General features: G+C 39.9%; 1 protein-coding gene across 1 annotated transcript in view; it reads left to right on the top strand.

Moving 5' to 3' along the window:
- Window positions 1–23920, top strand: part of LOC145985616 (adhesion molecule nephrin-like) — a 375184-nt gene that overhangs the window by 198102 nt on the left and 153162 nt on the right. The window contains exons 6-7 of the mRNA XM_083119686.1: window positions 15880–16031; window positions 17216–17360. Of these exons, the coding sequence (XP_082975812.1) occupies window positions 15880–16031; window positions 17216–17360 (297 nt within the window). The remainder of the gene's footprint in view (window positions 1–15879; window positions 16032–17215; window positions 17361–23920) is intronic.

Raw genomic sequence — 23920 nt, forward strand, 5'->3', positions numbered from 1 at the left:
AGAGCTATCTGCTTCGTGTTGTGAAAACTAGTCTCCGCTGATGGGAAAAGTAGCGGAGGTCTAGAGACACGGCCGAAAAGGTAACGAAGTTACTGATATTTCTCCGCAAGAATAACTCAATTTCTCCAAAGCGCCTTCGGGACCAAAATTCCGCACCTCTATAGCCGCTCAACCCTCCACAACGCCGCCCTCTACCACCCTGACTCGCATTGAAACCTGAGACCAAAATCTTTTGTCGTCTCCGGGATGTGTATAACGTGTCGTTGGTTATTCAGGTACCGAGGATAAGGTCGGTTTATCTTTTCCTTTTGCGACGTTCATCCCCTTTCTATCATCCCTTTCTCCCTCTCTCTCTCCCCACATTTTCCTCCCCCTGTTAGCAATACTGATCGGCCAATTTAACGCTTCCTTTAAGAGCAAATAAGCTTTGAAGTTTTCCGCCTTGCCCTAAGCTTTATGGAGTCTCTCGCGAAAATTGCCAAATATTAGAAAAGTGTTGCATTTGTCTTCGAAAGTTAACCCTCACCTTCGAAGAGGGAAGGTTAACTTTGAGTGAGTTTGGATACCTTCTCGCTCCTCACACAAGACTTCCAAAGCGAAATTTACATTCTCTATCTTCAAGCAGGGATTCTCAGTGGATTGGTTGTCTGTGCAAAGCTCCCCCCCCACGTCTCAATCATCATCTTCTCCGTCTCATTGCAACGATGGATCATAAAACGTCGTGAACAGCCGGTTCCTCACATCAAACTTTGAACTAGTATCAGTACACAGGTCGAAACAAACAGTTCTCCAATTTCTGTGAGCATGTTTGTCAGACAAAGCAAATATTTCACGATACAGTAATGTGCTAGATGAAATTTCGGTACCCGACATAGTGTAGCGATGTGGGAAGTTTCAACTCTGTCTATGCGCAATTGTAACTTTCATCTTGGTGAACACATGTGACATTTTGGAAAAGTTGAGAATTAATGTAAGAAACATTAACTGCGTAACTACGAGGATGGGAATTACAGAAAAAAAATCATTGAATTTTTTAAGCCTAAATCATCAGATATAATGAAATAATATAATACAAATACTGTTCTATTGTTGACAGACAAATGGATAAACGACATATAGTCTCTCTCGGGAATCTGTGAAGCAAGGCCGAGCGTAACGATATATAAAAGGAGAAAGCCAGTGGGTGGATCAGAGCAGTACACGTTGCTGCGAACGGCTGGTAGCTGAAGCCGTGTTTTCCCCTCCAGAAAACCGACGCTAAATATCAAAAACCAAATCAAATTATTAATACCAAAAAAAAGAAAGAAAATAATGGTTGGCAATTTGACTGGTAATATAAATGCATCCAACTATACCATTAGTATGAACCTACTATCTCAGCTTTGTTGTGACCATCGGGTCTAAAGAGAGATCAACTTTCAGAAGACTTGTGGAAAAGAGCATCCGCTGAAAGCAACCTTGAGAGAGATCTTGGAAACAGGAGATTTGCATGCGTACGTTTCCGACTATGGAAGCCGGTCGAACTTCAGCAAGTTGACGAGGACCTCTTCCGCCAAGTACCGAGAGGAATCTCCCAGAACGCACTGCGGCATGATTAACTTAATTCGCAACCAGTTCCAGTACACAAATTGCGCATCCAAGGTCCCAATATCTTGAGTTCCCGGCGTTCGGCTCAATTTCAGACAACGAGAAGAGGAGAATGAGAAAATAAATTGAAAATCCTTGCGAGGAGAGACGGTTAACAGCATTTCCCTCCTACAAAGAATAAACAAATAGGAACATGCACTTTTCTTACCCTGCTCGTTCGAGTCGTCTTCTGGTAGGCTCTTTTATATGATAGCAGAGCCAGGATTCGTTTCCAGGTCAATTATACCAAAGAGATTCCAGTTAGCCATTGACACAAAGTTGGATCCTGCTTGTTTCTACTTTGTCTTTCTGGAACTGGTTCATCTGGAACCTTAACACGAAGTTTCCTTTATTTAGTCAGGGGACTAGACCAAAATAACGTGTGACAGTTTTAGCATCTGAGATGGAACGGAAGAATCAGAATGAGATAGGGACAATTGGCTGAAGAGAGGCTGGAATGTTAATTTCAGACATTTTAAAATGAAGCATTCCTCCTGTCAAAAATTGCTTACCTTAAAAATTGCCGTACTTCTCATTCAAGTGCTCACTTCCAGCTTTGTCCGCGACCAGCTATGCTGTGATGTAGATAAAATATGGAGGAGGCAAACTCCGTGACTGGTCCTTGCAGAAGTGTGGGCCTTGCACGTCACAGCAGCAGGTGGATGGAACAGCTAGCTACTCATGAAAGCATATTCTAGAAATTTTCCCGCGCTCTTTTGCGATTGGAGAACAAATATAACTCCTGTTTTACTAAAGAAGATGTATTCACTTACGTACTGCGTAGCAACGGTTCCGAAACGTTCTTTTATAATCGATACGAACATGAGACTACACCCATCCAGTAAGGGCGAAGCGAGATAGAGAGGAACATACCTATATAAGTTCCATTCGAGACAAATAGCGAACTGACATTCTGTCTCGTCCGAGACCTGGGTAAACTATAATGCATTGTATTTATATATCGTTGTGTGATTTACATATTCGAGAATAACACAACGACGTCGTGGAAGATAATTAAATAAAGCTTATTTAAAGCTGTGACCACTAGAAAAGGTCTCCTGATCTTTAGCCATGGATTTCTTCTTGGAATTGTGTAAAAGTCTTGGGGTTTCTCCCATCCCTCCCTGGTGCTCTTAGAAGACTTACAATGAAGCATAGCTGAAGCCATCACACAAGTCGATCTGTAGATGCTTCAAGAAAAAGGAGCTGAGTTTGAATGTCACCTTTATATGTGTAGGATAACTCTTTCAGCACAAATTCTCTGACATGAATTTTTTTGTTTAATACTTATTTTCATTTAAGTAATTATATATATCTGGGTATTCTATTACAATAAACGTTGACAATTTTTGACATAATTTTGAGTAACCCTATAAATAACTGCCTGATTAGTATATACTTATATTTAGTTTATCCAAATTGCAAAGTTAATCCGTTAGACAAAACTAAGCGGGATTGTATGTATTCAGGGTAAGATAGTCGTTTTGAGGAGATACTTTAAAATAAGGTATCAAGCAGAAAAACATTTTTAAGAAAAGTTTCATACTATAATGGTTTCATAAGAAGATAACATTTGTGTGTATATGTGTCCTAAGCTATGTATTTCCATACGGGTCTGAGGCAGGAACGAACCAAGTGCGTTAAATGTCAAAACAAGACAAACTTTTCTTGCACGATATGAGACGATGCTCTGCCAATTCAGTACTCTACAATTACTTGTACTACCGTTTCTTGTTCAACGTTACTCTGTTTTAGTATTTGACATCACAGTTATGTTGCTAATTGATTACCCCCCAGCATCTTCTGTATACTCCGATGCTGGGCCAAAGCATTCACAAAAGAACACAGACACGTTTGATCCAAAAACAAAGAAAAACTCAGTGTTGCAACTGTTGATGTTCAAACTCATCCTATTTCCTCCCAGCGCTGAAGACGAATTGATGCATAAAAACACTCTCACAGTATATAGAACTCACAATGTATAGTGAATTCACGACAATGTGTAATCATTAAAATCTGTGTGTGTGTGCTTGGATTTGGGACCAATGTACATTACATTTATCACAAAACTACTGAAAGAGAGATAGGGTGACTCAAAATGTAATTATATTTTGTGATTAATATTTTCATTTTAATTGTGCAAACAAACTCAACATTTCCCGCACATATATACCTTTATAATCAATTATCCAAACAGCATGTTTTGTTTCCATACGGTTGTCTATCAAGCTGCACTTGCAAACCTTTGGTCACTTGTAAATCCATTTGAAATTTGTATGTTTCTTAATTTAGAACTTTTTATACGTCTGTAGGTTAATAGCAATGATGTGAACTCGGGGATTTGACTTGGATTCTTTAGTCTTCTTTCAAATTGCTCTGCCACACGTAATGATACTTTATAGACCAATCAGAGAATACAATTCACAATAAATTTTGATCCTGCCATGTAACTAATATTATATTAATGGAGTACATAAGGCTACAATTCCCAGACATAATATCGTTATATTTACTACGTCGTCAAATATGTAAAATATTGTTAAGGTAAATTATTTAGTAAATAAGGAAGAAATAAAACGTTTTTGTCATGTTCAAGCTATTGTGTACATATTTCGTTGAAGTAGTAATTTTGTTAAGAACAGAATATATTTTCTCTTTTCTCGCTAGTAAGTACGATTCTGCTGTGAAAAAACTTATTCCAATTATCACATCAATTATCTGAAATACCCTATGAGAAAATCAACAAAATTCGTTACTTCAGAAACTACATAGTCCAGAAGATATTTTTAAAGAGGTGTTTCATCGCAATGCACTCAGTGGTGCAGATTTTATCAAACGCTGTTTCGAAGATTATATTCCGTGTTTTCTAACGATATGATCAATGCGAGTGTTTGAAGGTATGAAACTCAAGCCAAGCTGCTTGAGAATAAGAAATTAAAATTACTGGAGTATGAACTATGCATCTAATATACAGTATATTATATCTGGCATCATTAAATCAATAGCATACAAATGCTATGTTAATAGCATTCAAATGCTATGTTACCATTCGTGTAACAATCCTTCTGTGATGCTTAACCTGTTTTCATTCAAAGGTACATAGGATTGCAAATCCTTAAAATCAATCAGTTCTTTTACAGTTTATCATTGCCCTTGTACGTTTTATATGAAGGTACAAGGGTGGTTATATAACTATCTCTGGTTGTTTAAATATCACATTCCAAAAAGATCATCAAAATTCCTGTCCCTTACTTTTTGGAAAAATAAAACACGAAAATTTCTTTTAAGTTTTCAGAAATGCCATACCGACTTCCATGATCGAGGAGTCTGTGTAACGTCCCACAAAAGTAGAAGTGTCAGATACAACCTAAGTTAAGATATGGATGTATCATTGTGTTTGTCCCGTCACCCATTTCATTCATCATTCATCCTCCTCTTCCGAAAGATATACCGTACATAATATCCTGATGTTTATGCAACCCACTGAACGACACTGCATCTCCCGGTTGCATAGACAAACGGGCCACAAATAGGAAAAAGTTTAAGAATTTGAAGCCACTTTCTCTGTCTTTGGTCCGTATCGTCGCTTAATGCGTGCACCAACCAAATTTTGATGAATAACTGGCACAAGGAACAGTTTAATGCCTCACTGCATAATTTTAAATTATCCATTCATCATCATAAAATGAGGCAATGTTTTACCTATGTAATTCATGATTTTACAACCAAATTTTGAAGGGAGGAAATTACTAAGAGCATTAAAAGTTTCCAGACTTCCTCGCCGCCTTTCCTGTTGTGATTTTTTGGTTGTTTATTTTCTCTCGTTTTCTCAGTGACATCCTCCTCCTTCGGGCCATTAATTAAAAGCGAACTGAATGGGGCCAATTCTTCTGTCAACCACCCTTTCGCCTCTAACCTCCAACCACCGTCGACGCTACCCCCTTGATTCCCTTATATATTGCTGTCTCATATACAAGATAAATTACCCTTCCAACCTTCCTCATAAAATTGGTTTTGTGGAATGACGCGGAACCGCAATCCTTTTCTAAGACAAAGAAGGGGGAAATGATAGGTTGCTCGACTACCTACTGGTTCAGAGTGTGGCATCTCTGGAAATGCATTGTAATAATGGAGGAGGGCATGGAGACAAGGTTTTCTTTGTAAGTGCTTGAGTTGGTTCCTTCCTTTTTGTTTATCTATTCCCCTTTTCTCGTGTTTTTGTGTCTAGATTGGTCTTGCCGATGTAAGGTTTTGCAGACACCAAGCGAAATCAACTCTTATAGTCACAACATTTTATCGAAGTAGGGTACTGAAATTCAAAAATCTAATTTGCAGGTTTACGTCAACTTCCATAACGCACGTTGCAAAGATGAAAATGAATTATTCTCATAACGTTCTATTATGATTGATCTTTCTATTTCTCTATGTTCCAAGGTCCGATAACGACTGTATTATGAAGACGTGTATGGATTGGCCGAGAGAACCGAAGTTATTCTCTCGAAAAACAGTGTCGATGGGACTAGATGTGCTGATCACGTGTCATTTATATCTTGGCAGGCTCTGAGAGAGCTGTTGCGCCACGGAGTGTTTTGTATGTTTAAAGGGATACATAAAACACGACATGAGGATCTCCTCAGTGATGTAGTCTGTGACGAGCACAAAGCTACAATGTTGTGTTATGTTATAATGACTTTATAATATGAATTTATTAACGTACATGTCCAAAACAAAAGAAGTGGCTATCAAATGTAGTAAACAGTTTGTAAAAAGTTGTGCACAATGTGCAAGTGATGAATACAGAAATATTATTATTGGAATCTAGTTTTATGTTGATAAAAAACTGTAGGTTTCAATTCTCCTGTAGTAGAATTCACTAAAATTTAACCGGTACTTTCTAGAACATATAGTCGAGAGTAAATTCGTGAAAATCTATTTTAAGGGACCCTGTTGGGCACAGCGACCGGTATCATGGATGAAAAAAAACTGCAAGTTTCAGTACTTCCCTCACTTACTTTATTCTCCCGAACTTGGAACAAACACCAGACCGGGGTTGGAAAGAGTGAGAGAGAGAGACGAAAGTCCGCGGAGCAAACACAAAGATTTGTGTAATGGCAGTTAGAGCATCGCTTGGACGGATGAGTAAACCTTCAACCTCATTCTCGTTTCTTCCCAAACCATCGGCGCCATTCCCCTGGATGCTTTTGTGAGTGTGAGAACCGCACTTCCCTACCTGGCATTTTTGTATTGTTTCGTTGTGCTGCCGAAGACAATTATGAACTGGGAACTAGCTCCCAGAAAAACCTTTTGTTTGTCTTTCAATGGTCCAGCTTATTACAGCCTGGTCGACAGCGAAGCCATGACTACCATGCTAGATATTTAAATTCTGATGGATTATTGTGTGGAATTAGCAAATTGCGGCTTACGTATTGCGCAGAACAGGTGGTCCAGATGAGTAAAATCTGGTAGAATCATGTTATTTTCCGCACATCTTGAACTGTCTGTGTGATAGTGTAGAGCGTGAGCAAGAGGGTTAGCGATAGTTGTTTGGTTGAGATGACGTCAATGACTCATTTGTCGATTGAATGCTTCTGGAGTTCGGGTTCGTTCCCAAACTGTATCACTGCGCTAGTCTATCTAATGAGCCTACGATTATAGTAGAGCGTGAGCAAGAGGGTTAGCGATAGGTGCTGGATTGAGATGACGTCAACGGCCTACTTGTTGATTGGATGCTTCGAACGTTTGGCCTGGCTCCCAAGCTGCAAATACATATCAGCCGAAGATGTTGCGGATAGCTCGTTTTTATGTACTCCCTCTGTCCCATAATTATTGTCCGGTACACCTTTGTTTGTTGTCCCATAATAATTGTCCGATATTCAAAATGTGACATTGGTGTATACAGAAGAAGAAAATGAAACATTGGAATGAGTCACACAACTTTATTACTCAAGGATCAGTACAAATTGGCGATCAAGTATACAAAAGAACATAAATAAAAAGCAATCAATCCGGGATCAATACAAAGTGACCAAGAAGTTCGACAAAATAAAACATCAAGACGAAAGAGATTGTTGTTCCAGGAAGGTTGTCATCCCATCAACGAGCTAGATCTAGTGCTGCAGTGCTGCTGTAGCCTCGTCGTAAATGTTTCGAGGACACTCCAAGCGAGATGGCAGGACGTTTCGGAGGTTCAAGTGTGCTTTTTTCATATGGGGAATCCTATAGTTGTTCCCACCTTTGGAGGCGCATAATTTCAATGAGACAGGACTGCAAAGTGAAAAAGATGTTGTTGAGCTTGTCGCGTGTCAGATCAGAGAAAGATGTTTCAACGGCGGCGATCAACTCATCAATAGTTTGTGGAGCTGCCTGAAGCTGGAGAGACTTAATTGCCCGGAAGTAACCCAGATCTAAAACATTCATGTCCGGACTGTTTGGCGGTTGGCATACGAGATCCAAAGTGATTCCACTGGCCGCTGCAGCATCCATCCAGGCGCGGTCATTGGGAACGATATGCGGACGCGCATTGTCCTGCTGAACGGACACCTGGATTCTCCCACGAGGCCATTGTGCATCTATTGCTGGGATTAACTTGTTGATGAGCATGTCCCGGTAAACATCTTTGGTAACATTTAATGGTTTGGTGACCATTGTACCAGCAGGACGATTCCTACTGTTCCTCTTGGCAGGTTCCTTGCTAACGAACGGCCAAATGCCTAACTTACCATTAAACCACTGTTTGCGACCAGGATCCGAACGAGGCCAGGCGACGGCAGCCAGAAACATGTTGGGAATAAAACATTTGCTTTTACATGTTCACTGCGGGTCTGGTTCGTTGGGCAGCAAGTACAATTTCTGACCATCCTTCATCAGGTAGAACAATTTTTCATCCACATGAACTGTCTCCAGCATCATGTTGAACTTCGGATTTCCGCTTTCAGGACAAGCGACTGTGGTAGGATCCAGCATTGACAAGGCAAATTTTAGACGTTCCATCTTGTTGCTATCGGTCAATAATGGCTTCAGCGCATTCGTATGAACTCTGATCTCTCCTGCCTTCACACGCCTGTGTAGGGTACTCTTAGCAACATTTAGCGCCACTTCCATTGAACGAATATTGTGCCGCTTTCGCAGCGGTAGGTGCTGTAGTCGTTGTAGGGCGAGATCCTTCTTCTTTGATCCGGCTTTGCCTTTCATCCGAGATGCAACCGCAGCACAAATGGCCCCATTTTTCAACGATTGCCGCCCCTGTTGTCAAATGTGACGTACTGTTCTCGTACTTACATGAAATTTCTCAGCCGCACTTGTCATGGCACCTTTCTTCACTACGCCAGCCGTACTGTTTTCAAAGAGAAACTCGTACACTGCCTGTCGTTTACTGTCCGTGAGGTTCTTGCTACCCCTGTCGCTTCCTGTCATGGGTTGTGTGTTCATGGCTGTTCTTCTCACACGTACTCACTGAAGGAGTGCTCTACTAACGATTTGCAGCGCGCCTTGCTAGACCGGTTCCCATACAGTGCCACACCGGTGTGTTGCAACCCAACGCCTCCTTTTGGTAATCGTCTGGGCGGTATTTCTTGCTCGTTGCGATAAGGTCACGTTGTTCCTCTTCACAATCTTGAAGACTGATCTACTGTGCCTCTCCTCATGCGTGTGCTTTCCATCTGCCTCTTCGTCCGTAATTCCTGTACTACCATTTTGGTATACCGGACAATAATTATGGGACAGAGGGAGTATAACATTAACATAGTGCGTTCAATTAAAACAGGAACTCACATTAACGAGTGCATAATTGTATCCATATTTAGTTGGTAGTGGTTACCCGATTCCTATATTGTTCCGTTGAGAAAGCTCTTAGTGGGGAAGGCAGGAGAGATGAAGAGAAGGAATTCTTTCGACGAAGAAATTACTGTGACTAGTCAGTTGCGGGGAGCTGCCGTTAAGAACGTCGAGTTTCCAATGAGTTAACAACTTCATTTCTGGGGATATTTTCAATTTAGATCAGGTGTTTTTCACAGACGAGGCATGGTTTCACCTCAATGGATATGCCTGTAGCAAAAATCACCGTGCACAGAGCACTGAAACCCGCCTCTCTTTATCGAGTCTCCTCTGCATCTTACGAAAACTGGCGTCTGGTGTGTCATGCCATCTCACGGCGACGAATAATCGGGCAACTGTTCTTTGAAACAACCGCGGATGCTGAGACCTACTAAGACGTTGTCAGGCAGTTCATAGCATTATTGCATTCATATTTATATTTATACCAATGCTGTTTCTACGATGGGTCCTCTTTTAAATTGAACACACTGTATCTCTGAACTTCCCTCCTACTTCTCTTGTAAATTACGCAACACACAGTAAAACTTCTCCTATTATACTCGTATCAAGATGTATCCGGCTATGGACAAAGTAATTTCCAGCTCAAAATCCACCACATTAAGCAGAGTGAAAGATGGATCGATATATTTATGAAGTCTCATGCAACAATGGAGTTACGTGAAGCTTCCGACAAACAGTGAAGACACAAAACTATCTAAATTCTTGCGTAAACTCTTTTATAAACCGTTGCACATACCGACTCACTGTATTGAAAAATATCTGCCGAAAAACACATGACAAACTAATTGGAAAATCTAAATAAAAATGTTCTGAACGCACAAGTGTAAAGTAATATGTGATGGTCGAAATGCAACGACACTTCTAATTTTCATTTTTTCATTGTTTTTACAAAATTAGTTACATCAGATTTTACTGTGATTGTGGTGTTCTAGAATGCTGATATTGTTGGGTAAATAGTTGAGCCGTGACACAAAGTCAATTTTGGGGTCTCCCCAATGACGCAGTGGTAGCTGTCATTACGGTCATTGCCTTGTAATCAAGGGGTCCCGGGTTCGATACCCGGTGGAGGCACAAGTGGTTTGGATTCCACTCTAAACTGTAGGCCCAGTCCCGATTAGCCTTACTGTGCATAAAGTGTACTTAAAACAGCAACTCAAACCAAACCAAATCAAACAAAGTCAATTTTGATTAAAACTTTTATTATTTTCGATTCTATAATTGTTTTACAATTCGGTTGTCTTATATCAGTATCAAGGTCAATGGAGGAGAATACGATAAGTTATTGACTACTCAAATAAATGATGAAACACAGTGTACGTACCACACAGCCATGATGTTTTGGATTCTAATATAAACACCGAATGCATATACGTACTTCGTGCCACTGCAAGGCACTCTGTACAGTCGCCGGCAATAAACATGTTGTTGTGTATGTTTGCTATCTGTACTGCGATGAGTTAACTTCAGTAACAAGTCTTCAGTAGAAACTCTGACGTAGAGATGGGCAACACATACGAGTACACCACCTTGCAAGAAAGCGAGTATTTCAGGATCTGGGTATCGTATTATTATTGCGGGTGACTGTACGTCAGCGTCCGTTCAGAGTCACCTCACAACTTCTAGGGCGAAGCACCGGTAATTGCGATTGCTAAGTGGCCAAGCAGAGGCATCCTTTGTGCAAGATGTGCAAGAAATACAAATGGCACTGTCACCAGTCTTTGTCAGTTACGAAACTCCGCTATCCTTCAGAGTAAACTGTTTAGCGAGTGTCCATTTTGCAAACGAGGAGAGAAGTTTAGTTCTGCACGTCGGACGACTGAGAGTCTACCCAAAGTCCTTCCTCAAGTTGATGAGATTGTAATTGTATCTAATTAGCTCGGTGCCCGTCCCCTCGGCGCAGCATCCCTCCCCCCTCGGTATCTCTTTTGGTCTCCATCTCTCGAATACCACAGACGGACATCTGCAACTTGTTGCGGGTTTCCGTCGGAATCCATCAAAGAAACAGGAAAGCTCCGGGTCTTAACGTTGTAATTAAATCTGGATCTGGAGGTGGTTCGGTGGGCTCAGTTGACTTGCAGCCCTCTTGGGAGGCCGAGAGGGAGGGTTTAGACAAAGGGGGAGAATAGAGAGCGGGGGTAGTTGATTAAGCACCAGTTTAGGGACATGCAGTTCAGGGAGAAAAGTTCCAAAATGAGAAACAAAAGAACGGGAAACGAAAAAGACATGTTTTCTTGGGGGACATTGTTGGTTCTTGAGTTTCCCAAAAGTAGGAAAGAACGGTGGAAGGGGACAGAGACGACGCCAGAAATCTCATTTCGAAATGCTAAGACGATTTACTCGCTCCGAAACGAAACGCACTGCAGAAACGCCCAGACGCGAAACACTTTCTCGACATGAGGGATTCTCTACATCTGAAGTGTAAAGCTTTTACACCGATGGTTAAACAAAATAAGACCCAAATGCATCCTATCCTGCATTACCTCTGCCTCCTTTTAGTACTATTTTGCATCTTCTCCTGCTGCTAAGTTAACAGAACGGCAGGGAGCATGTTTTGGTTGAGAAAACAGCGTCTTCTCCGCTCATCTATGTGAGTGCTTTCTTCCCCTCGCCGCATCTGTGGACTCATGAGAACGCAATTAACATTCAGTTAGCTGAGGTAATATGTTCCTGTTCCTCGCATTTTGAAGGCTGAGAAGTCAGTCCGCAGCATCCTTGCAAAGTAGAGACGGGAGTTACAATTAGAAGCCGTAAGCCCTACACATTTCACGTACTAATGCACCTTGTTTGACCATCACCTCTGGTATCGTAGTACCAGTCAAACAAACTTTAGTCTAATAAGGAGTCGTGGAAGTCCATACGAGACGGGGATGTGTGTGGATGTACTCTCCTTTAAAATGATAGCGGGTTTGTATGTAAACGACCACCGCTCATATTAAACAGTATATGTTGGGAGAAACTTCAAGACGATGCAGCTAAGGAAACCTGAATCTCACATGCAAAGTTTATTCTAAGTCAACTTTATGTCACATAGACTAATCAGGACTGGATCTACAGATTAAAGTAGGATCCTAAGCACTGTGCTGTTCGCGGAAATTGGCAACACGGCACACAGAGATGTTCGTTGAACAGCGGAAACTGCCGGCGGGCGCTTCAATTCAATCCTTGCGGTATTGCCACGTTTCACGTACAGCTTTACTCTGCTGAATAAAAGTCTGTATAAAATCGGTTTCGGAGTGTGAATTGACAATGATAATGGATTTTAAACACAGATGCAAAGAGCTTCAAAACAATTGTAGGACTTCCAAATACCAAGAAAAAGTTGTTTGGCAAATTGAAAGTAACGTTTTTTTGAGAAATTTTGAAAATCTGAAAATTAATAATTGTGTTTAAACCTTTCTGCCTGCACCCTACTTAATTTCATAACAATCGAACAACCCGTTTTTTATTTACAGAATTACAAAGATAGCGATCGTTTGCAAAACCAAAAAACGACCCTTTTTTGTTCTAACGACTATAAAAAATAGAAGGCATACTTGAAAAAAATTGGTCAGCATAGATTAACGCAGAATTGAATAAGCTAAATTTTGATGTAACTCGTTTTTATGTAGGGCTACTGGTTAATTTCTGATTGGAGTACAAACTCGAATATCTATAATTATTAATCCGATAGAACAGTGCTTCTCAAACTGTGGTATGCGTATCCCTAGGGGTATATGAACGACTTGAACGGGGTACGCCATCAGCTCGGAAGAGAAATGTCGAGAATACCCACACGACAACAATTTTTACTGCAGGTATGTAGAGGAGACTTCATATCTTTAACACTCAAGAGCAAAATAAAGCTGATTTTGTTTCACATGTTTTGAAATAAAATAATCGTTCGAAATCTTGAATAGACTAAATTTGGAGCCGAATCTCCGCTTGAAAGTTTCATGTGCACAACCAGACATCAACTGTGTCAGGCTATGATAGCACATCGTTCTCACTCTGAGGATTTACAATAAAAACTCCAAAATTGTGCTTGACAGTTTGTTTACAAACTTATTATTGTTCTTCACTTTTTTTTCAATAACTCTAGAAAAAATACATGAAAATTAAGTTTTTTTATATACTTCTTAGCATGCATGTGTTGCACATTTCTATTCTTGTAATTAATCATAAAGATTGTAAACGTTAGAACACCCAATAAAATAATAAACGTAGGAATCTATTGTTTATTTGTTTACAATCTTTCCTCATACAGCCCGATTGTAATTTTGCTCTATTGCATATACACGGCACCAACATATAAATCAGGCAGCAAAAACAAATCCCCAAAACTCACTATTCGGATAAATCCTCTGGTGGGGGTACATTGGAAGTTTAGTTACGACTAAATAGTACAATGAGAAAAAGTATGAGAACCACTGCGATAGAAGAACTTAAAAGAGACGGCGAGCTAGAGCGCGAATTCGTGGGGACTCCGAACAATATCACCCCTCATCACCACCACTGACCAAAACATAGTTTGAATTCCTGACAGCCGTGTTGAATTGGACATGATTACAACGCATGGAACAGATCCAAGATATGGACAATACGTGTTCCACTATCCTTTCAGGCAATAATGTTTGTTCTCGTGCCATATTAGGCTAATAATGCCGGCCGATGTATTAGGTGGAAGGTTGCTTGGACCGCCATTAAACGCGAAATGATGTTGGGCGGCGGAGACTTTATTCCATTCGATATAGACACAAAAAGTCGATCCAATTGTCTTCAGCTTAACTGCCGTAGTTTCAACAAGTGCGTGTAGTTTTGAGATAGTTGGAAGTGTTGTTGTAACTGCCGTAATAAAGTGAACATTGTTGATCGACCTGTTCCGACGTTCTGTTTACTGCTTGTATTATCGCTAATAATCTGGTATAAGCTGTCTATCAGCTGTGTAATAACCGTAAGTAAATATTTGCTATTAAGTAAATGAAAATTTTGATTTAGAACATACTGAACCAGGACTAGTATTTGTGTTATTTATTGTCGCTTGTTCTGTCAAGTTTGGCTAATAGCGACAATGGAGATGAGTAATAAGAAGAAGCTGATGGAGAAATACTGACAAAGAACACCCATATCGGGACTCGAACCCTGAAAGTCGGCTCTCGTGGCGGAGTGGTCATCACATTAGCTACGACGCCAGGGGTCTCGGGTTCGAATCCTGGCCTGGACATGGATATTTGTGAGTGTCCATTCATCAATTTCATCTGTCATCACTCATCCTGATCTTCGCAAATTAGCCAAAAGTGGCACAAAAAGAAGTAAAACAAAGCAAATCAATCAATCAATAAATCGAACCCTGAAACTTCGGTAGCGCGATCTGAAGTAGATCATTTCTCACTCTCAGCCCTATACAGGTTAACTGATAAATAAATAGAAGTTCCATGGTTCGAATCATTAACGATTCCAAAGGTTATCACAGAAACATTCGTATTCGACGCTTTCCCTCCGTCACGTTTCGTGTAAATCCAACAAAGACAGAGAAAAGAAAATCTTTACCAGGAGATAAAAATGATTTTACAAAAGAATTCACACAAGGATAATACCCAACTAAACTTGCACGCTGGTTCCTTTTGGGTATTTAGGTGCTCGAGATACGTGTAGGATGTAAACATGCCTTTTAATCCATCACTTGGTTAATATTCTGGTCTTTTGGATAAGTCTCTCTCTTTTCATTCTACTATATATTTGACTCGCCTCTGCAAACGTGCACTCTTCATGTTTCCACACCTGTTAACAACGTTACACGCCTCGTACCTTTTCCTCTACAACTCTTAATTTCTCTCTACGGGATACAACTTTTCACTCGGAGCCAACGTAACCAAAACGCCAACAATACTCCGTGCGGTTCAGTTATACTGAGCAGGATTTTTTTCTCCTCTGGGGCCGGTAAACCTGAAATGCCTTATGCTTACTTCATACTAGCTTCCACGGTCTGTTTTTGAAGTTCTGTTCCGTTAACGGCCACGCTTCTCTAAAATGCCAGGTTCTATTTGTAAGAGGCACGCAACCACGTGCTCCTGCACAAAATTGTCTACCAATGTTCTAAAGTAGCACATAGTAACTATGAAACGAGTAGGTGCAAACACTCCAAATACTTCTGCTTAGGCAGAATAATCTTTCTCGAGGTCCACCTTTGCGGGTCTTTGGGTCGAACCTCTAAGCTTCATTCGAATGTTGATTCCACGTCCTGATCACGTGGCCCAGGAGTTTAATAAGTCCCTTGGGTACTGGCTCTCCCTCCTGGCACTTGGCATTACAGTACTGGAGCTCTGCAGGTTGTTAACTCTATACATAGTCAGATGCTATTCTGTGAATGTTTTTTTGCATGTCTGCTAATGTTACAAATCTATATTAATACTGTGCATCACTCTCCTTTTCAATCTTACACAGTGAGGCCCCTGAAAACAACAATACTTTCTGAAGACGATATGATGTCCGCTGACCACACACGTACGCTGAAGTGCGAGTCTTCAGGATCTGTGCCTGCAGCGAAGATAGTCTGGTTGCTGGACGGCGAGCCTATCAGGCATGCTGAGTCAACAGTGAGTACCCTATTGTTATTAGAGATAAAAAGGAAAAGGTAAAATTCGCCGTACACTTTACACCATGATAAGGCATACATACAATGCTGTACAAAAGTTAATCAACATCGCATACCCTTCATAGTTTCAAGTGTATTTTTTTATACTTTCGGTAGCAACTGTATCGACTAGTGTCAGATCATTTCGAACTATTTACAAAATTATTAAAAATCTTCATTCGATTTTTCAACCTGGCAAAAAATGGCACTTTCATTCTTATCACCGTAATTTATGAACGCTTTGAGCAACAATCACCACAGTAGTCATCGGTATCAAAACACTCTAGTATTTGGTTGCAAAGTCCTTAGCATCGATCACAGCATGGCATCTGTCTGCCATGGAGTCGATTAAAATTTCACTTCAGTCTATGAAGTTTGAAATAGAAACAATGGTGACAAACGTTTGCATGGCATTGTACATAGGGGGACAAAGATAAAAGAAGACACAATTGTTACGACAAACTCATATGAATTTCAAGTATACTTGCAGAACATTCTTTTAAATTATTATTCACTGTAAAAGTAGCGATAAGGCGAGAAGTGCTATTGGATGATGTAAGATTTTAAACATGTAAGAGCTATAACTATATCCTGTTAGTGGTTACATTATACTTTCGTTTGGGGGACTTCTTCTAAAACAGACTTCAGCAATTCGCTCCACTTGCGGAAACAGCGACCCCTCGTGCTTTGCGAACTTCCCGACTGCACATTGCACCTCAAGGTCAGTAAGCAGCAGAGAAGTGGGTGACAAGATTGCGTAGAGAGGTAAACAATACTGTGTGTGAAGACTCTCTTTTCCATGGAATCAAGTCTTGTTTCTTCAGCCATGACGTCAATGCAACACTGCGCTGTTACTTATGGACTAGATATGCGAGTTTTCCGACTGAAGGAAGGCGACCAACGAAGCCTCCTCTCGAATTCATTAACACGTTTCAGTCTTTACAATACAGTACCGCTGCTCTCTTTGTAGTCGACTTTTGTGTCTTCAACTATAGGTACATACACCAAAACTTGTTTATCTGGAAAATATTAAGTAGTTATGCATATTTGATTTCATGCTTGGCATTGAAACAATATCTTGTTTGAAAATATAAAAGTGTACATAATAGTACTTAAAGTAATCGGAAGTGTGTTATTTCTCAACAGACATATCAAGAAGAGAACACAACGGTCAGTGAATTGACCTTTCACCCTAGCGCGACGGATCATGGGAGAGTGCTCACGTGTCGAGCGGAAAACCCTTGGTTCCCCGGGGGTATAGAGGAGGACCGACTACGACTCAACGTTGCATGTGAGTATGAAGGTGCTCGTTTTGACACTTCGGGCTCTGCATGAAGCGAATAACATGTTAATTTGTGTCCTGCATGCACGCTAGAAAGATTTTAAAATGAAGAATTGTACAACCAGCAAGATACCTTGTTAACATTTATCTTACAGGGAGGTAGGTGTATAGAGATGAAGAGACTCGCATCTTTGCATTTGAAACGGGTCTTCGCTGGTCATCATTTGAGACGGGCAATGATAGTAAAGTTTAAATCTGCTCAGAAATGCCAAAGGAAATGCTGTATCTTTAATCTGTGCTAGCAAAGTCATTCTTCGAAAGAAAAGAAAGAACGATATTCCAAATTATCATACATTATTTCGGTTAAGAATTCCTTCTACAGCATTCGTGCGTTGCTTTTGCCGTTGCTTACTTATCTGTGCTACAAAATGGAACGACATTTGTATCTTATTTACGTTTTGGCGCATAACTGCATTTCTGATCGGACAGCGCGTGTATCTTAATTCACTTTTCCTTGGCACAAATCCTTCATTTCTGATCTGGGAGCACGTGTATCTTATTGACTTTCCCTTGACACAAATCCTTCATGTCTGATCGGACGACGCGTGAATCATATTTGCGTTTCCTTGGCACAAAAATTGCATTTCTGATCGTACTAAGCGTGTATCTTATTTAAGTTTTGGCTCAAATGGTGCATTTTTTAAATTCCGGAATCTACGAAATTGAAAAGAGTCTCGTACAAAGAATATACTGGATGTCAAAGGCGGAGAATCGGACTATTTTTAGTTCACGATACAACTAATATCCTCGATTGAGTTACAGCATACATAATGAAAATAACCCTTGGCGTAACAGCCGTTGAAGGTCAGTGCCTACCTACTGACTTCACGACTATCCAACCAGTTTCGTGATGACATGTAGTCAGCACGACGAACCGTCAATCTTTGTTGAAGATTTTCTACGACCGAGTTACGCTACTCATTCGTAGCTCCCCAATTTCCTCCCGATGGTGGGTGGCCGTCGGTCTCATACTCAGACCAAAATCTCAGAAAAAGGTCTTACGCTTCTCCCGAACCTGTGCGCAACCCGTACCGGAGCCCAAAGCTTGCGCCTTAGACCACAAAGCCACGGTGTGGGACTTTACAGCATACATATTAGGCTGTATATTCAGTGAGAGACAACGGATCATTCATCTTTATTACTTGTCACCGAGAACTCGTACGATATAGGACCTAATCCACTAATGCATAGTGCTCCAGATGGACAATAACACTTGATTGTGATAGATTGGGCACTTAATTAGTGTCATGGATGAAGGTTGTTAACTGCATCACTGACCACCGCTCTTGGGCTGGATTTCGTATGATTGTCTCTTGAGACAAAAATGTTCACCGGTGAGCCTTTTAATACTAGGATGCTTCCGATACTCTTGATGTTCTTAACTTAATATTAGACTCATACATTTCCAAGTTCAATATTGCTCTAACACAATTAGCTAACCTGGAATCCAGGGTCAGGTATTTCTCAACAGCTTTTCTCCACCTACCATTGCCGACTTTCTGATTATTTCTGAACCGTACGTACAGGCAAGTATCTTGAAATACTATATTTCGATAGTGATCCTTCAGTCAACCAAGTACATCACATGCAAATTTATTCATATTTGATTTGTTATTGATAATTATCACATGGAATGAAAAAATGGTTCAAAAAGAGTTATAATGGCCTACATTAATTACACACATATATATATCATCGGTGGATGGTGGCCCTGAATTAGGTGAAGGGCTAGTAGGTAGAAAATTTTATCAATATAAATATCAACTTACACATACTTATTAGAAAATGGGGTTTCTGATTTTTCACATTTTCTAAGTATGTGTACCTATTGATCTAATATTCTCTATTACCCCATTTGCTTTCTACTAGTCCTTCACCTATACTCTATCTCGAGTATCTTTGGAGCAACCGAACGAAAACAAGTCTCTACGCAACTTGTGACTTGCTCCATACTAAAGGGTCTTTCATTAAGAGTGATACTTTTTAAAATTTGAAAAGGAAATAAACCACTCAACGTATCAAAGTAAATTGTGCTTTATCTTGAAGCTTAGACATTGCAGTTATGTTCTGAACAAAATATCGTTCAAATGTCCACCACGGCTTTGAACACATTGACACACACTGATACGCTTTGTTTATTTTGACCATATGAAATATTTTATTTGTTTTCTGTTAATTTCACATTTGATTTATTTGTTAGTTTCAATACCGTTGTTCGATATTTTGATATTGGCTTAAATTTGTAATTTTTGTTGTACATTTGTTACACGCAATATCGGAAGCGGAAGTCATTTCCGGTTTGTGAAGATGTGTAGAACTGTCCAATCTTTTATTGATTCGGTTGCGAGGACAACAGTGCGTGAAATGGAAAAAGTAAGTTGAGTTGCGTGAGATGATGTTTATTTAGTGAAAAACACTGTCTTATAGGTAAAGCCGCAACTTAATTCAAATGTGATTGCGTTTGTGAATATTATTGTTATTTTGCAGTGATTGTTTAAAGGCAAAAGGTATTATTAAATTTGTAAAATAGCAAGAAACTATTTTTTTTTGTTCAAACCGTTTCGTCCTGAGAATGCTCATTGTAGCATAACATTAAGGTGAGTCTCATAACTCCGCCGCACAGGGAGATTGGGTAGCTACCGTGACGTAGTAATCCGTGATCCAGTGGCGAACACCAGAAAGGAACGTCACAGGTAAATTTGGCGCTCAACGTGAAGGCATCGATGATGTAAAAGGATAAATTGTAACTGTAATATCGTGTGAAAAAAAACGTGTGTTTTGTGCCGTGTGAAGTCATGAGGAAATTGCCGAGCGTTACAAAGTCTGATAACACATAGATGTAAGTCATGTGATCGATTTTGCATAGATATTAAGGTATGAGTAGGAGAATTTTGAGAAGCCAGAGCAAGAAGAAAATGGATAAATTGAGTTGTTGTGATGATAAAGATAAGCCCTTGGACGAAATATTTCAGTGCAGGAAATGCGAGGCGTATTTCCATTTAGGGTGTGCAAATTTGCCAATATCCAGAGAATTTCTTCCTGATGGTGACTTAGTTTGTAAAAATTGCAAATCGCATAGTGCTACTTTAAATATGGAGGTACTTTGTGGCTGGTTAAAGAGAATTGAAGAAGGAAGGAAAGAAGATAAGGATGAATTGAGGAAGATCATTGAAGAAGGAAGGAAAGAAGATCAGAATGAAATGATAAAGAGGTTTGAGAAAATGGAAAAAGGAAGGCTAGAAGATAAGGATGATTTGAGGAAGATCATTGAAGAAGGAAGGAAAGAAGATAAGGATGAATTGAGGAAGATCATTGAAGAAGGAAGGAAAGAAGATCAGAATGAAATGATAAAGAGGTTTGAGAAAATGGAAGAAGGAAGGCTTGAAGATAAGAATGAATTGAAGAAGATGATAGAAGAAGGACGGAAAGAGGATAAAAAGGAACTGATGAAGATTATTGAAGACGGAAGAAACGAAACTAAAGTAGCTTTCAGGAACTTAGAGGAGGTATTTAGGAATGATAAGGAGGAAATGATGACGAGAATGAAAGCAGACCGAGAAGAATTGATGAAGAAGATTGAGGATGAGCGGAAAGATGATAAAAATGAAATGATGAAAGTAATAGAAGACAGAAGACAAGAAAACAAAGAAGAATTGGAAGCTGTGCGATGTGATTTGTTAAAACAAATTGATGAAGGGAGAGATGCTCTAAATAAGATAGAAGAAGTCTGGGAAGTAGACAGACGAAAAGTAACGAATGAATTGGACACCGTAAGGGCAAGGATAGAATCCGTCGTGGATCAGCAAAGTACTTCAAGGAATTTGTGTATGCAGGACAGTGAGAAGATGAATAAAGAAATTAACCAGAAGTTCTATTTTATGGAGGAATTCCTTTTAGGGAAGTTGGAGAGATTACATTTAGAATCTGTGCAAGGAAATCCAGGAATGACTGCTGGAAATACTGACAGATCTGTGGAAAATATTCGATGGGTGAGAGATGATAATGACCCTTTGATTTCCGGTATATCTTCAACAGAATCTGTATCTTCTGCTGAATTGTTGACTAAAAGGAACCGTAAGAGGAGAAGACGTATCCAAAGTACAAAAGGGATACCCAGAGAAGATATTGATAAATCTCCTGATGTCTCTCATAGTCCATCTCACACTGGACATTTTTTTAGAATGTCGGATATTAACTCTCTGAGCAAATTTACCGGAGAAATAAATTCCATATCAGCGGAGCGTTATTTGGAAGAACTGAAAACGTCCATGGACATAATGAAAATGCCTATGTACTATAGATTAAAGGTGCTTCCTTCTGTAATGAAAGGGAAAGCTAAAGCCTGGTTTATTGCCAACGAGAGAAGGTGGAAGTCTTTTGAACAGTTTTGTGCCGCGTTTAAAAAACAGTATGCCTCTGCAGAAGCGAAGCAGAGAGAGATCCAGATTTTAAGAAACAGAAGATATTCCAAATCCTCAGGTCTTTCTATGGAGGATTATTGTTGGGACGTCTACGGGTCATACTGTAACTTGGTCGAACGTGTGGACCAAACAGAAGTGTTAAGTTTAATTATTCATCAGCTCCCATATAGAATACGGCAGCTAGTATTAACAAGAGATCCTCGAAACATTGACCAGTTGACCAACTTTTTGGGGAAGTACGAAGCCTCAGAACAGATAGATGGGTGGAGAGGCGACGGTAATAAAGCAGAAGAAAGGAGACCTAACCAACCTCGAGTTCGCAGAGTACAGATGACAACTTCTACTAATAATCCTGGAGGATCCCGCAGCGCAGAGAGCGGAAATGGGAAGGAACCAATCACCAGAGAAGGACAGCGATTCCCGGGTGGAAGGTGGAAGAATAGAAACTGGACAAGTAACAGACTTTATAGAAGGACTACGCCGTACACAAATAGTTGGAGAAGAGATCAAAGAGCTCCAGAACGAAAAGAGTGTGCAATACAGACGGAAGAGCTACCTTCCAGTAATCTTAGAGTTACAGCGTCGCCATGGAAAATTAACTGCAATGAAGTTCTGGGTTTAGCCCAGCGCCCGTTGTAAGCGGTACTCTTACGCTTGCAATGAAGGGCATGCAAGTACAAGAAAGCGACGAAAGTGAAGACCCATTCCTAACAGAAGATCCGTTAGAAGTATTGTACTTGAATATCGAAGCCACTCCTCTAAATTATTTAAAAATTAGAAAGACAATAATGGAAGAAGATAGGGATAATGTGAAGAAACCTGAAATTTCAGTCGAGGTATTAGGATTCCAAATAAAATGTACTCTGGACACGGGTAGCGAATGTACCCTTATGAATTATAATATTTGGCTTCAAGTACGAGAGCGATTACCAGATCTTAAATTGCAGAAGTGTCCAGGCGTAATATTAAAAGATTTTGCTGGAAAAGAAAGATCACGGATAGCTGGTTGTAGGCGAATAAATTTTGAAATTGGCGGTTTTATATTTGAAGATTTGGTATATGTGGTCAAGTGCTTAGAAGCTGACTTATTATTTGGTTATCCTTTCCTTCGAAGATACAAAGCCACTCTGGATGCAGGCGCAGAAAAATTGTATCTGATCAATGGCGGACACACAGTAGAGCAACATTTACTTCCTAACGCTGGAGATTCAGAGAAGGGCGAGTCGCGGGAGAAGACAGCCTTAATACAGTGTACGAAAGCGGAGGAAGAAGCTAACGCTGATGAGTGGACTGCAACAGAATCAGACATAATAGATAAAGCCTTTGCTTCAGATGTTTTGAGAGTTGAGGAAAAGGAGCAGCTATTTAATTTATTGTTGAAATATAGAATAATATTCGCCGACAAGCCAGGATTATTTAGGAATTCTATCTGCGAAATAAATCTAACCAGTGAAGAACCTGTTTACTCCAATCCTTATCCTGTTCCGTTGTCCAAGAGGAAAACGTTGGAAGGAGAATTATTGAAGTGGCAAGAGAAGAAAGAAATGTTTGATCTATGGAGAAAAAGAAGGAAGAAGAAAACAGTTCAGAAAACAAAAAGAAACCGCTTGTAAAACACTCTATCAAATAAGCTTGCACGTGAAGATGTGAAGTATGTGTTATCAAATTTATATGAAAATCTATCTTTTGTTTGCATTGTGAATGTTGAAAAATATATTCCATCATAGAAAGTAATCGTTGAGAGTCCTGCACATTCTTTGAAGAAAATGGATAAAGAAGAGTTTACAAAGCCATATAATTATTCAGATAATACTTGCCTTGTGTACACGATTTGGATACAACTTGAATTTCATTTCCTGTAATGATTATTATTAAACCGAAAGAGGGCTGACGTTAGGTATAATTCCCAGAAGAATTAGAAGTTCACAATGTTGATAATTTAGTTCCAGGAGACCAATCTGAGAATGAATGGCGAAGTCGAAGGGAAAGGACAGCCATAGTTGACAATGATAAAGGGTCAATAGGGAACAAATGTATAATTTTATGTGAGACTTCAATTTCAATAATTAAGTTTAAGCCCAGAACAAT

The sequence above is a fragment of the Lepisma saccharinum genome, chromosome 3 (genome assembly GCF_977018435.1).
Source record: "Lepisma saccharinum chromosome 3, izLepSacc3.1, whole genome shotgun sequence".
In the NCBI taxonomy this organism is placed as follows: Eukaryota; Metazoa; Arthropoda; class Insecta; order Zygentoma; family Lepismatidae; genus Lepisma; species Lepisma saccharinum.